This window comes from Lotus japonicus, chromosome 5 (assembly GCF_012489685.1).
Source record: "Lotus japonicus ecotype B-129 chromosome 5, LjGifu_v1.2".
NCBI lineage: Eukaryota > Viridiplantae > Streptophyta > Magnoliopsida > Fabales > Fabaceae > Lotus > Lotus japonicus.
The window spans coordinates 53,096,689-53,111,448 of record NC_080045.1 but is presented as its reverse complement, the minus strand read 5'-3'; the positions used below and the strand labels follow the sequence as shown (position 1 = coordinate 53,111,448).

The 14,760-nt window shown below is 35.6% G+C and overlaps 3 protein-coding genes and 1 non-coding gene across 5 annotated transcripts; 3 read left to right on the top strand and 1 right to left on the bottom strand.

The window, feature by feature from the left end:
* The first annotated feature begins 266 nt into the window (after positions 1-266).
* On the top strand, positions 267-2,769 carry LOC130721518 (translationally-controlled tumor protein homolog). Its single transcript, XM_057572321.1, has 5 exons — positions 267-466; positions 1,366-1,439; positions 1,564-1,692; positions 1,780-1,937; positions 2,417-2,769. Exons 1-5 carry the CDS (start codon positions 439-441, stop codon positions 2,532-2,534), a joined length of 507 nt encoding a protein of 168 aa, XP_057428304.1. The 5' UTR covers positions 267-438; the 3' UTR covers positions 2,535-2,769.
* A 1,940-nt stretch (positions 2,770-4,709) lies between these two features.
* On the top strand, positions 4,710-4,781 carry TRNAE-UUC (transfer RNA glutamic acid (anticodon UUC)). The gene has a single exon. It is a non-coding gene; the product is annotated as a tRNA-Glu (tRNA).
* A 2,354-nt stretch (positions 4,782-7,135) lies between these two features.
* On the bottom strand, positions 7,136-7,672 carry LOC130718252 (protein RALF-like 33). Its single transcript, XM_057568787.1, has one exon. It carries the CDS (start codon positions 7,626-7,628, stop codon positions 7,266-7,268), a length of 363 nt encoding a protein of 120 aa, XP_057424770.1. The 5' UTR covers positions 7,629-7,672; the 3' UTR covers positions 7,136-7,265.
* Positions 7,673-8,754: 1,082 nt separating this feature from the next.
* On the top strand, positions 8,755-11,954 carry LOC130720711 (uncharacterized). 2 transcript variants are annotated; one of them, XM_057571396.1, is made up of 7 exons: positions 8,755-8,891; positions 9,006-9,100; positions 9,415-9,515; positions 10,185-10,254; positions 11,256-11,279; positions 11,364-11,424; positions 11,565-11,954. In XM_057571396.1, the coding sequence occupies exons 1-7, from the start codon at positions 8,879-8,881 to the stop codon at positions 11,672-11,674; spliced, it is 474 nt and encodes a 157-aa protein (XP_057427379.1). In that variant the 5' UTR covers positions 8,755-8,878; the 3' UTR covers positions 11,675-11,954. The 2 variants fall into 2 exon arrangements, with proteins under 2 accessions (XP_057427379.1, XP_057427380.1); XM_057571397.1 differs by having other exon boundaries at positions 11,252-11,279.
* The last annotated feature ends 2,806 nt before the right edge of the window (positions 11,955-14,760 follow it).

Sequence of the window (14,760 nt, the reverse complement as noted above, 5' to 3'; positions counted from 1 at the left end):
CTCAAACTATATATTATTAGATTAGATTAGATTAGATATTCACTATTATCAATCTATCAATTAATCATCATGAAACTTGTATTAAGAAGATTTATAAATATCTTTCAAATTAAAATAATAGATATGATCATGGATTTAAAAAAAAAAATATGATCATGATCATATCTAGTAAAAATAACAAAAGTTTAGTAAAAATAAATTTAGAATCAGAAGAACTCTGGAGAAAAATCAGGAACTATATATGATTGCAATCTAAATATCAGGAATCCCACTCTCCCTTAAACTCTCTCTGTTTTTCTATAAAATCTCACCGTCTCTGTTTTCCCGAAATTCCCTCACCACCTTCATAAACTCTGTTCTCTCTCTCTTCTTCCTATAATTTTCGAATTAGATTTTGGTTTCTGTGTTTTGAAGCAGAGAACAACAACAACTGCAACCATGCTTGTCTACCAGGATCTTCTTACAGGTAAAGCTTTCATCTACAACCCTTTTATCTTTTCCTTTGCAACCCAATTGAGATTCTTTTCCTTTTCTTTTTTCCCTCCCCTGTTTTGTGTTATTGTGTAGTTTTGGATATCTTAGCCTTGTTGTTAGTTGTTTCCTTGATGAACGCTAAAATCATTTAATTTTATACAATTTTCAAGCTTGAAATTGTTGTATTTGCCACAATTGTGATTTAAGATAGCAGAAGGAGAAAAAAAAAAAACAGAGTAGTTTGAACCTTTTTAACGAATACAGAGTTGTTTGTGTGTTCTCTAGGGGTGAACCCTGAACGCTTCTTGTTAACTTAGCTTTGGATTTGGAAGAGACTTCCATAATTATTCAAAATTACAATAGAACTTGTTGGTCTAATTTCAAATAATATATATATATATATATATATATATATTTGTTGTATTTGTGATTTTGGCAAAAGTGCAATTTTCTGATTTTGTGAGGAAGTGCACACTAGTTGTTTTTAACCTTAAGGATGATGTTACCTAAATTGTATGATTTTTAGTTAGTATGATTGCTAGTTGGAGATAATGTTAAGATCTAAGATTATTTCTATTGGTTGAGATAAGGATTAAGTGAGTAAATCATTGTTCATCTTTTAACCAAAAAAAATAAATAAATCATTGTTCATCTAAAAAAGGGTAAGTCGATGCTATAAAGCTCTTGCTATGTCCAACATGTCTAAAGAGGGTCCAATGTCCCGAGAGGGGCTGAATCCACTTTGTAGATCAAAATGTAGACGGTCTGTTATTTCGCAACTTGAACATGTGACTGTAAAATCACATTGCAATTACCGTGGCTAGATCATGTTCATATGATCATATTAAAATGCTTCAACTTATGAACTTCATTATTTTGATGAATTTTTAGGTGATGAGCTTCTCTCTGACTCATTCCCCTACAAGGAAATTGAGAATGGAATCCTGTGGGAAGTGGAAGGAAAGGTTAGGCATGATTTCTATAATTTGAATCATGTGTTTCTTTTCTTTGCATGCTTTATTTCTCATGTTTTTGTGGCTCACCAATGAATCATACCTCAACTTTGTTGGGCAATGTGGCTTTCTGCAGTGGGTCGTTCAAGGTGCATTGGATGTAGATATTGGTGCTAACCCTTCTGCAGAGGGTGGAGATGAGGATGAAGGTGTTGATGACCAAACTGTCAAAGTAGTTGATATTGTTGACACTTTTAGGCTTCAGGTATATAGCATTTCTTATTTCTAGTTAACCATTTGTTGACATCTTATGCAGTCAGTACAAATAATTTTTTTCTTTTTTTTTTTCCAGGAGCAACCTCCTTTTGATAAGAAACAATTTGTCACATTTGTGAAGAGATATATTAAATTGCTGACACCCAAGTTAGAGGCAGAGAAGCAAGAGTTGTTTAAGAAGCACATTGAGGGAGCAACTAAGTTCCTACTCTCAAAGCTCAGTGACCTCCAATTGTATGTGGTGCTTCATTATCTTTCTACTTCTTTGGTTTTATTATATTTTGATATGATAGTTTACGATGATTTATTGGCTTCAGGCAATAGGGCCTGTGGAGAATCTAAATTCATTATAGGCCAATTTGGATCCCCTCTCCAACATAGATTCTCTATAGCCCCTCCAAAATAATTTTTTAAATTGAAGAGTTTATGGTGATTTATTGGTTGTAGAGGCCGTAGAGAATCTGAATTCTCCTTTGGACCAAGAAAATTTTGGTTCATAAGTTAAAATAGTTTCTCTGCAAATTAATTTTTAGCACGTAAAGAACATATTGTAAATAGTATGTACTTAAATAATACTAGTAGTAAAAACATGGTTCATTTGTGTTCTAGTTTTTATTATGGTCCACTTTTGAATTCCCTATTTCTTTACATAGTTATTTGGTTGCTTTCGTTATGCATAAATAATCCTTACTGATTGAGATTTGATGTGGCAGTTTTGTTGGGGAGAGCATGCACGATGATGGAAGCCTGGTCTTTGCATACTACAAGGAAGGTGCCACTGATCCAACTTTCATCTACTTTGCCCATGGGTTGAAGGAGATCAAGTGCTGAACACATGGTTTAGGCTTTGTTCGTGATGTGGAATCCTTGTGTTTCTGGGTTTTGGTCTTTAGATACTAATCGGGCTTTATGAGCTCATTATGTTATATTTAGGTTGTTTCAAGAGTTTGATTTTTTAAATGGTTTATCGTTTGGTTGTTATGTGTGGAACAAATTGTCATATAGTGATTTAACCCAGTAACATGTCTGCTAGTTATTTTTGTGTTTTATTTGCCAAATTAATTAAGTTCTATTGTTTTATTTGCGAAATTAAGTTCTATTGTTATCTTGATGAACCTCTCAGTTCATTGGCAAATAAAGAGAAAAACAAACAAGTTTGCAGTAAAAAAAGGTGATGATGACAAGGTAAATGAATGTAACGAATTAGGCACAAAGTGTATGTTGAGTGAAAACGTGAGGAAGGTAATTAACGAATTAGGCACAGTATATGTGTGGTAAAAACATCAGATGCGCAAGTTGGGGTGTTCAAGATTATAAGAAAGGACTAGTATTAATTGAAAGTGATAGAATGTTGAAAGTGAGAAGTAGGTTCAAAGTAGTAACTCATTTTTTGAGGGAATATAAATTCTCAACCTATTTGATGAGAATGAAATGAAAGGAAAATTGATGTTATTGCACTCCTAAGAATGATTGATACTTAAGAATCTGAATTGCTAATCTTGTAACAAATGTCAAATATCCATTTTTAGCATCAATATTCCCGGGAACCTGCTTCCATAATCTCAGAGGTGTCCTTTTGGATTGTTGATAATTTTCACTGATTCTAAAGTGCATGTTTAATGTTTCGTCAAGCTTTTCCTCGAGCTTAGAAGAGAGTATTTCTGCATTAAAAGAGTACAGAGTTTGTACCTAGCAGTTGTTGAACTGGTATTATATGACTTTGTAGCTGACGATGTAACAGGGTTGTGACAATCCTCACATGATTACTACATATGAATACAGCTTGTACAACTTGATTGTTGTATTGAACTCAATCATCTCACGTGTTAAATTAGATTCGGTTTACAGCCTTGCTCTAGTCCACGGATGTTAATTGTTTCATGAGTCATTCATCATAGAGAATTGCGAAATTCGATCAACAGGACTTAAATATTGCAAGCAGATGAAATTTCTATCAAAAGCCTATGAAATTGACGACCAAATTGTGTCTCTAACAGATGATTCTGAGGAACTGTATGGCTTAAATATGGAAACAGCAAACAAATGTCAAGCATCATATGAAATTTTCCATTGGCTTGAGAGAAGTGAAAATAGCTTGTTCCAGAATCCAGCCTATGCGTAATAATTTAGGCTTGCTTTCTTCTTTGCTTGGACTTGAATGATGCCTTTATTGAAGTCCTCATGGTTCACCTACAATTGGAAACAAAAAGAATTTGATATAGGAATAACATATATTGAAATGTCAAAACATCTTTATCCCCTTTCAAAATTTTATGAAATAGTCAATGTCACCTGTCTAGTAGATGTCTTTAGCACATCACATTTGCCTTTCCTTTGTGAATCAAGATCAATATTGGCACCATCTTCATCCGCTTCAACTTCTGGGTTCATTTCCAATATCTAAAATACAAATAATTATCATGTCATTAGCAACTAGAAAAAATTCATCACTAAAAAGTCTCTAAAAATTTCAAATATAGAACCTAAAGAGTATAGAGCAAGCAACCTTGACCATGTTGGCAACGAGGAATGGCAACTGTTTATTGAGCTTAATCTTCTCCTGATTCTCCCTGATGTTCTCCTTGTCGAGAAGACAAGGGGCTCTGACGATGTCGCCGTTGGTCATGCTCGCTAGCTGATCATCTTTGAAGCTCATATCCTCTACCATGTCGGATAATCGAATGGAATAGATTCACTGAAAACAAACAACAATCGAAGAAATTGAGAAACTTAAATAGATTTTCCTTTTAACTTGTTTTCTACATCAACAATTACCAAATATATATATGTTTTCCAAACGAGCGATAAAAACAATTACCAAATGGTTTATGGGCCAATGTTACTAAACTAAGGCATAGCCCAATCTTCTATAACCTAGCCCATATCCATTATGCGAGAAATTCTTGGCCCAAATTATTATTTAATTTGCTGGATTCACGAAATCTTCATTCGTAATAAATCGCATATTAATATATTATATATTAAGTAGTGAAAACCATCATCAATTCCATTGTCGTCCAGCGGTTAGGATATCTGGCTTTCACCCAGGAGACCCGGGTTCGATTCCCGGCAATGGAATCTTTTTTTCCAACGTTATTTTTCAAAGTCAAACAACAAAAGGCAACGTACCATTTGTACATTGAGTGGGACCATAATATGCATCATGTTTATGAAAGGCAAAAATGGTTGTAAAATAGAGCATTTACGGAATGCCATTTCCTCAAGGTTGGTGTTAATTAAGAGAAATATGTTTTTTCAGGTAAATGTATGAATGGTCCAAACTTTGAAAGGACATGGATGCCTTGAGTGAGATAAGGTGGTTGTTGTCGTCTTTATCTTGTTTTTTTACAACTACTACCAATAGTCTACGTATTAATGTGCAACAAAATTGTGGCATTAACCCATGTCGGTGTAACTTTGCGTAACAAGATCATATGATCCTTTGAACTCAAGGTCAGAGACGTGTGAAGGAATGTCAAATATTCGACAATATATGCAATGTAAACCAGATATTGGTATGTGATTCCTTGAGTAGCGAATATGACTCATTTTTTTGCTCAAGTGGTAAACAAATGTTGACCATAAGTCACAACTAGTCTCTATTTAATCTTTCTTTAAACATGCGAATCCCAGAAAGTGAATTACACAGCTAATTCCGAAATGTTACGTTGTTAATATTATTATATGATTATGAACTATCATGTGCAAAGATCAATTAACAAGTTGCTTAATTAACAATTTCAGGGCTTTAGTGATCCATAGAATCTCACATCTTGATGACTGTAAACAAAGCTAATGAAACCTTGTTACCAACTTAAGATTTTTGAAAAAGATATGGAAATCATGTGTGGGGGCCATAATGTATAGAAGAAAAGAACCTACGGTTCCCCAAGGGGGCCACTCTTTGCCTTTAAAATTGGGAATGCCTTAGAAAAGGGTATTCATATTGGAATGTAATGGAACCTTCCATTGACAAGTAACCAACTGCTAAATAATACTCCCTCCAGTTCTTTTTATAAGAAAAACTTGGACAAAATCACACAAACTAAGGAAACTAATATTTTTTATAAAATTAACTACTATGCTTAATTTCAATGATGTTTTTTTCCTTTTTACAAGAACAATCATACTAATTACCATAAATGTTGATCATACCTATTGAGTGCTTGCAATTTCCCTCCATATTTTTGTATTGGGAATAATTCCCTTTGCATTGGTATTGATTATTTGACTTAATTTTATAAGAGTGTTTCTTATAAAAAGGACCAAGAAAAATCTCCAAAATGTTTCTTATAAAAAGGACCGGAGGGAGTAGAAAAATAGCATATAATTGACAACTCTAATTAATTCCCCCCATAAAAAAAATTTCAAGCCGGCAAGGCGGCAACTTTTACTTTTCTATTAATCTATCTGCTCATTTTTTCCCTCCAAGATAAATAAATAAAACTGTCTATTCTTTTGCATTTTTTAACATCTAGCTACTTCTGTAATTTTCTTCTTTTTTGGGTGCACAAGGAATTTTCAAATTAAGGATGGTTACTAGTTACTACTACTACTACTTTTGCTTCATATCCTTGATGACCTATAATTCACTTTCTTTTCTTTCTAAGACCTGAACTTTCTCATATTGAGATACACCTTCCTCACAACAAAACAAACCCAAAAAGCCAAAAGTCCTCTTCCTTAAAACATATAACCACATTTCATGGTGGGAAAGGATGATTCCCTTGCACATTTCACGCATATACCCCGCTACCCCTTTAAAACTTGCCACTTTATTCGTTTCTCACTTCACTATTTCACTCCAACCTTTTCCTTTATGCCTTCAATTTTGAAATAAAAGTTTCCTCAATCCAACAAAATATTCAAAGTTCAACTTCAAACTTAAAAAATTTTTATTTATGCTTTAAGGCTAGCATGGAAAGTGAATTGAAGGATGTAAACGTTTAGCCTATCTTAGCAAAGCACTAACAAAAGCCGTTTTGATCCGCCAAAAAGACTATTAGCTCAATATTTTCAGAAGGCGATTGGAAGGTTCCACAACTAAGTGGACACTGTGTTAGTAGCTGAGACAGCCACAAGCGAGTTTTATCTCATCCAATTGTTAACTAATCGAGCAGTAATGAAATTGCAATGTTATGAACCCAAATTACTCATAAATGAAACCCAGTTGAATTTAGGGGAATTATAAATAGAAGAAAAAAAAAGAAACACATTTGACCAATTTTGCACAGTAGCAGCAGTAGTAGACTTTCAAAAGTCGAAAACACGAGACCATTAATATTGCTGATACCCATCACCAATACAATGACACTGTCACTGTTTTTTCCTCGCCCACTCAGATTCAGTGTCTGAGTAACACAGAACATGACAGAAGAACAGTGAAGAAGAGACCAAGTTGACTTAATTTTGACCCCATTTTACACAAACAATCAAATCCAAATTAAATAGCAGTATTATTATTCAGAAGCATTGATTGTATATTCATCAATTCTCACAATTACAACTACAGTGAACCACAATGACCAATTTAAACAAAAAAAGAAAAAAAGAAATTGAAGTTTAACCGCCCCGGCACCTTGCAATGGCGCTGCAACCACGGTTGTAAGGGTTAGCCTGAGCCCCTGGTCGGCAATTGTAGTAGGAAGCGCCGCGTCGAGAGCACGGGACGGTGTTCTTCCGCAAAGCGCCGTAGCTGATGTAGCGAGTATCAGCTAAGATGCGCCGGTTGATCTCGGAATCCAGCTCGAACTCCTCACCTTCTTCACCTTCCAGGCACTCAGCGATGGAGCCCTTGCAGTGTGGGCCCGTTACCCACCCTGTCGCCATGAGGCTGTCCCCGCCGGCGACCACCATACTCGCCGCCAGTAGAATGGTGGCGACGGCGGAGATCATGAAGAAAGGTAGCGAAGGTGACTTGGCCATTCCCTTTTTCAGTGTTGAGCCAGCTGCGAGTTTTTTGAAGGTATAAATAGAAGCTTGCGTTGTGACGTAAATGGACAGTGTGATGCCATTTTATTACATATGTGCCATTTTGAACGTGGAGCTGCTTCACGTTACTTTGTTTCGGGAATTGGAATTTTGATTTTAATTCTTTTTGAAATCTGGAATTTACTTTCTTAAATTCGCATGTAATATTACCCCGGTACTCACCTCCTTTTGTTGATGGAGTAGTATTATACACATACTTTTTTTTATATCGGAAGATAGTATTATACACATACTAAACTTATGGTTATTTGTAATTTAAGAAATAGATGTAGCACACCAAATAGATGGTTGGACTCGATAAACATGTAGTTTACGGTTCGATCCTTCAGTGGTGATATGAATAAACAAAGACAAGAAACGAAAAATTGTGGGATAAATTAAGAAAGCGTTTTAATTCATTCACATTCTATTTTTTCTTGCATCACATTTCAACACATTTTTTTTTCTTATATCTTTCTCTTCTTTCTATATTATACTCCCTCCGTTCCTATTTAACTGTCTAGGAAGAGAAGAAACACATATTAAGAAGTGCAATTAATTTTGTTACTTTTCATAAAAGTATTATTTGATTTCCTATTTCACCCTTTAAAATGTATATTATCTTTCCTCATTTTTTGTTCCTGCAAGGGTCTTTCTTGAAAAAACATCATTTAATACTCTCTTGAAACTCTAAGTGGACAGATATATAAGAACAAATTTTTTTTCTTCAAAGTGGGCAGTTAATAAGGAACGGAGGGAGTATTATATCATGTATCGTGTCTCTCATTTCTTCCATTTTTCTTGCATGTATGTGATGAAGAGTGTGAATATAGACTTATTATATTTTTAAAGTGTGATTATTTATATTTTTTATTTTAAAATATTAAAAATTATTGATGAGTGATAAATAATAAAAAACATGAAGTTCTAAGTGAAAGATATAATTTTGATGGCGGATTATTTCTTATTTTTAAATCACTTTTACTTAATTCTAAAGGATAAAAAAATAAAAAATACTAAATCACTTTTAAAATGCATTGGCTGACGTGGCGTATCACGTTTGGTTAGTCCTTCTGTTCGTGAAAAAATTGACTGCAGAAGAACGCGCCTAAAACACAGTCACATTGAAACAGAGTAAACCAAACGAAAATTGGGGATTTAGGGTTTCCTCGTCCGGACTCGCCAAATCAATCCTTCGCGCGAATATGGAATCAGAAGGTAATAGCCCTTTAATTTTGTTACACGAGAATCGAATTGATCTTTTATCCTCGTTATTGAACCGATTATACAATTCTGCGTTGCTATTCGTAACCCTTGATGATCTTGTTTTAGGGCAAAAGGGTACGCTGAACCCGTCAGCAATGTTGGCTACCCTGCTTAGTAAGAGACACAAGCTTCACGAGGAGCTTCGTAACATTGAAAAGCAGGTACCTTTGTCTATATTACCATCTGGGTTTATCAATTTATCCTCTTAGATTCACATAATTTTAAATTCTATTGGACTGAGGTTTCTTGTTTAATTGGGCATGCTAAAATGCAGTTACTAGTTAGTTAGGACTGTTATGTGTTCAGTTAGACAGTTAACTAAATCAGTTAACAAATGTAATTCAGATTAGGTTGAAATGTGTGATGTAAATTACCTGTATATAAACATACAGGTGAGTCAATAATACTTACTGATTCATTTTCACACAAATCACTTGTTCTATAGCAGTAGATTACATTTTTTCCACTGATGCAGGTTTATGATATGGAGACAAGTTATTTACAAGATCCCGGACAGTGTGGCAATGTATTAAAAGGATTTGAAGGGTTCCTATCTTCATCAAAGAACACTGCTCTGTATAAATTCCTTCTTTATACCTTTCTTTATCTCTTAAATACTTATATAAGTTTTGTCCTCCCTATCTTGATGTCTCATAAGGAAACAACATGTTCTGTCAGTCCGTGTCGTTTCTAAAGGATGTTTCATTTCTGCTGAGAACAAATAATATCATCCATATTTTGTCAGAATCATAGATTTTGATAGTCCTAATGAAAATAGGGTGGGTAATCATTAGTCATGGCATCTTTCAGGTGTACGATCTGCTATACTTGATCATAAACCTTAGTTATTAGGGATTTCTTTGGGTCTTCCTGTGATTTTTATTCATTGACGGTTGGGGAAAGCGAACTCATGAGTTTTGTTTCTTATGTTGATATTGATTGCTAAAGAAGTGCCCCAGACAGTGATATCTTGCTGAGACTTGCCTATATGCATTAGTAATTGAATCTTTCCAAGATTTTAGATGAGGGAGTAGAATTGTCTGAAATAATGTGAAGCAAGTGCAGCCCATAGGGTGCAGCTGTAAGCATAATGAATAGCCTGAACAATTATGTCTACACATCTGAGTTGCATGTAAAAATAAATAGTTTTGTATAGCTGTGTGCCTCTATTCATCCTTAGTTAATGACATGCTGTTTTCTTGTTTATGGTTTGTTTGACTGGTGAATCTATTTTCTTCATGGCAGCTTGAAGCGGTCTAGAAAGTTTCAGCCCGAAGATAGACTCTTTTCATTATCTTCAGTGACTTCGCCAGCGGTGTGTTTTTGATATTCAGTATTAGCATCTAAATAGGAATAGAAAAACTGAAAAAAGATGTCCAATAGTGAGCACTAGGTAATATGAGTGACTAGCTCTAGGAAGAATTGAAGATAGCTTCATAACTGTTCATTTCTTATGCAGTTTTTACTTTTTACATCCTTATTAAAAGTGGTAGTAATACTTTTGTGTGATTCTTGATTTTTGGCATTATTAATATGTTAATCTTACGAAGATACAGTTAAAACGGGTTGGAGCATCATTTTCCAATTTTTTTGGACTGCAATACATCTGTAATTCTGTGCTACCTTGAAATAATCCCATCAATCATTAGAGCCCAATTATGAGTTTGGCGAAGAATGGCTAATATGATGGCGCCATTTTAATCAACTTGGAATATAAAGCATTTCAGAGGTTTTTTTTTTTTCTTTTTTTTGTGGAATTTAAAAACAATAATAGCATAGATTTTCCTCTTGGATCTCATTTATGATTGTTCTGTATATTTGGTGTTTGATACAAGAAGTACTTGAAGTCTTGGTTATATATGATGAGAAGTTTATTTCCCACGGACAGAAGAGAAGTTAAATGCTTTACATGAGTCATGTCCTGTCATTTGATTTCGACTTTGCCCAGTGTTATTACCATATTGGAGGAGTAAATATTAGTTATCTTTAAACTCAAGATCATCAAAATCCAATCATTTATTGAGAAATAATAGCAGTTTTTGTGTTGGATGGGATGTATCTGAGTTCAAGTTAGCAAAACCGATCTCCATACGGTCCAATTCTGGATCCTTTACTGGGCATATGAACCTTCCACCAATCCACCCACTTAACACCCCTTCCGTTACATGAATCTTTCGTTTTTTACTTTCCTCCAACTCTGTTTAGTCATGAATCATGACTCATGATGCACTACTCCATTTATTAAAGGTTTGTATGCACAACTAGGTTATTTCTGAACTGTGACCTTTATTTTCTTCATATGTTTCCTCTAGGCAGAAGAGCTTGCTGCTGGACGAGATGGTGAGTTCCTATAAGTGAGCATTTTGATGACTTTCCTGGCATTGACTTCATTGCCCATTCATTGTATTTCTGTTTATCTCACAGATGGAAGATCAGATTTTGGTCCTGGTCGTTCAAAGGGTGGTGGAATTTATGCAAATGGACAGTAAGCACTGAACTAATATGATTTTGCTTTAATCTTGTTGACTTAAGCAATTGCTTAATTTACGGAAATCTGTTCCACAAGTCTTGGCAAAGATGTAAAAAATACATGTTGTAAGCTAAAAATTCTTTTGTCTGCCATAGGGGTAAACCAAAGAAAGGAAGAGGTGCGCCAAGAGATGCAAAGAGAGCAAGGGCTTCTAGTGAACAAGATTTTGATTATGAAGATGACCCTGACGCGACATAGTGATTGAAAATCCGGTTCAATTTTGGGTTTAAACTTGTGGATTTTAGGAGCCTGGAGAAATCTGCATGCCTACTTGTTGGATAGGCAGTTGGTGCTCTGTGGTTTCTTCATTCTATGTATATATTTCTAGTCCCAATAGTTGTGGATTTTTTACTTCTTGGGTGAACAAGCCCATCTACTCCTCATGTCTCAAAGCCATGAGTGAGATGTTATGTTGAAGGCAGCCAGGATACAGTAAATGTTTCTTTGCACAATTTTTTGTTGGCAGTTTAATGATTGTTTTATTAGACTTGTTCTTCTAGTATGAATTGTTAGTGTTATAAACCTGTTCTAGTAAGAAAAATGAAGCAAGCTTATCAGTGCAGCCTTGCAAAGAAAAAGTTCTTAGCTGTGTTCATTTATGCTGTCCAATTACACGCTATTTCTTAGTCTTGAATAAACCAAAGGCTTAATTGCACTTTTCGTCCCTGATTTTAAGCCCCTGTGCAATTTTGATCCCCTTTGTTTAAAAGGAGCGATTTTGGTACACGAAAGATCAATTTGTGACAATTGGGTCCCTACCGTCCAATTGCTAACAGACGTTGCCTACCGTCCAATTGCTAACAGACGTTGCCTATGTGGACCTTATTAATGAGGTGGACCTGACAGTGTGTGCCACTAGGATGCTATAGGATGCCATGTCATATTTTTTTCTTTTAAAAATAAATTATCTCTAATTCTAATTCCTTTTCTTTTATTTTTCCTTTTTCTTCTAAATCTCCATCTTCTTCAACATATCACGGTACCACCTCTTCTTCTTCTCCAAACTACATTCATCTGACCATCTTTTTCTTTTTCTTCTTCAAGCGTCACCCTCTATCTGCCCAGAACTCAAAAACCCCAATCTCCATTGAATCCATCACCACGCCCATCTTCTGTACCAAATCTGTGGAGGCAAGGGGGTGGCACAGATCTGTGGTTTTGGGCTTGAGTTTGGATGATGGTGGTTATGAAGAGGGCAATCACGCGGTGGTAATAGGCGTAGATAAGGAGGACAGCGCAGTGGTTCCTGGATTTTATGGGTTTCAAATCATGATTGTCAGAGGTAAGGGATGAAGGGGGAGGGCTGACTGTTGAGGATGAAAGGGGGAGATTGAAAAATAGTGGTGAATCTGGTGAAGGAATGGAAAATAGTGTTTCTGATTTTGCTGAATTGAGGAATATGGTAGATGATGAAGGCCAATTGGAACTTGGAAGTTGAAGGTGGGTCTAGGGTTTGTGAAACTGAAGGCACAGATGCAGGGGTGGTGTGAGTACCCATTCACCCTAAGAGATCAATTTCTCTTGATTCTTGTTCTGTTGCAAATATCAATCTATGGTGCTAACTCACATAGAGTGTTGGAGGGTGTTGTTAAAAGCGTTGGATTTTTTTTGGCTTAAATGCATTTGGTGCCCCTGATGTTTCATGGGAGTGCAAATGATACCCCTCTTCTAATTTTGTCAACGTTTGTACCCTCCATGAAACAAAACAGTGTAGCGTTTGCCCTTCTGTCAGTTCAACGTTAGTTTACTAACGGAGGGGCTGACGTGGAATTTTATTTTGCTTTTCCTATTTGCAAAAAAAAAACTATTACAAAACCAGGGGAAGGTCAACACCCATCATCTTCTTCCTCCAACTCAATTTCCAGAACAAAATAAACCAGAACACTAAAAATCGCAAGGGAAGGGAAGCAGAGCATGACCCGAAACCAGAACTTGCAGGAGAAGAAGAAGGAAGAGGAGGGGACAAGCATGATTCAGATAAAACAACAACTAAAAATTAAAATTTTCTTTTTTTCCTGTTAACAACACAAGCAACGACTTCAACAAATTGAAGCAAAACAAGCTTCACCAATGCATTTCTTTTTCTACACCCTAATTCCTTATTCACAATCTCAATCATTCATAAGCAACTAAGGAAAATCAAGTAAAAGATGAAACTTTGGGATCAAACACATTTATGAATGAAAGCAAAATCACCATAAATCTAAGCAAGATTCAAATGAGATCTGACAAATTCACAAAGCACAAACCCACCCACCACCACAACTGAAACCCGTGACTCCCCACCTGCAATCGGAACCACCCCAACTCCACCTGCAATCGGAACCACCCCCACCTTCAATCGGCACCGCCCCAACCTACCCCCGCCTGCAACCAGATCTGTGAATCGAAATTGTGAGACAACCGAGAGGAGATCGAAGGGCAGAGAAAGAGGATGGTGATTAAGGGGGCTTGATGGTGATGGAGGGCGACCAAACTGGCTACATCCAGAAGAAGCAGAGCAATGGATGGCGGCGTGACGTGGTTGGGGTGGCGGCTATGAAGAACATGAAGAAGAAGATGATATGGTGAAGGGGATGAAGATTAATGATTCAGAAAAAAAAGTTAAGGTTTTTTTTAATTAATATATAATTTTAAATATAAGTAATCTGATTTTGAATTAAAAAACAGAGAAAATCCATATCACATTTTAATAAAATTCCACGTCAGCCCCTCCGTTAGTAAACTAACGTTGAACTGACAGAAGGGCAAACACTACACTGTTTTGTTTCATGGAGGGTACAAACATTGACAAAATTAGAAGAGGGGTATCATTTACACTCCCATGAAACATCAGGGGCACCAAATGCATTTAAGCCATTTTTTTTAGATGAAGGTGGATGGTTGAGGATGAAGGGGAAGATGAAGATGAAGATGAGGAGCGTTAAAAAAATTCTGGGTTTTGTGGGTTGTTAGAGGAAAGGGATGAAGGGGCAGGATTGAGGATGAAAGGGGAGATGAAGATCATTAAAAATTCTGGATTTTGTGATTTTCTGAATTTTTGGGTGAATGTGTGGAAGATTGATAATGAAGTTTTTTTTTTAACGTGGTGATAGGGTCAAGATGGTAGAAGAGTGATTTTAGGATAATCTTTCATATTGTAAATAATTTGTTTTATTTTTTATTTTTTAATTTACTGACATGTCATTTAAGGTGGTGTAGTTAGTAAAAAAGAATCAAGATAAGAATATTCTGTTTGAAATTTGACGGAAAACTAACGGAAGGACCCAATTGTCACATCTAGATCTATGT

Coding starts and splice junctions, on each gene's coding strand:
- LOC130721518 (XM_057572321.1), top strand. CDS start 439: ATGCTTGTCTACCAGGATCTTCTTACAG. Junction 1,440..1,563: donor TGTGGGAAGTGGAAGGAAAG/GTTAGGCATGAT, acceptor GGCTTTCTGCAG/TGGGTCGTTCAAGGTGCATT. Junction 1,938..2,416: donor AAGCTCAGTGACCTCCAATT/GTATGTGGTGCT, acceptor TTGATGTGGCAG/TTTTGTTGGGGAGAGCATGC.
- LOC130718252 (XM_057568787.1), bottom strand. CDS start 7,628: ATGGCCAAGTCACCTTCGCTACCTTTCTTCATGATCTCCGCCGTCGCC.
- LOC130720711 (XM_057571396.1), top strand. Junction 10,255..11,255: donor CTTCAGTGACTTCGCCAGCG/GTGTGTTTTTGA, acceptor TCCTCTAGGCAG/AAGAGCTTGCTGCTGGACGA. Junction 11,280..11,363: donor GCTTGCTGCTGGACGAGATG/GTGAGTTCCTAT, acceptor TTTATCTCACAG/ATGGAAGATCAGATTTTGGT.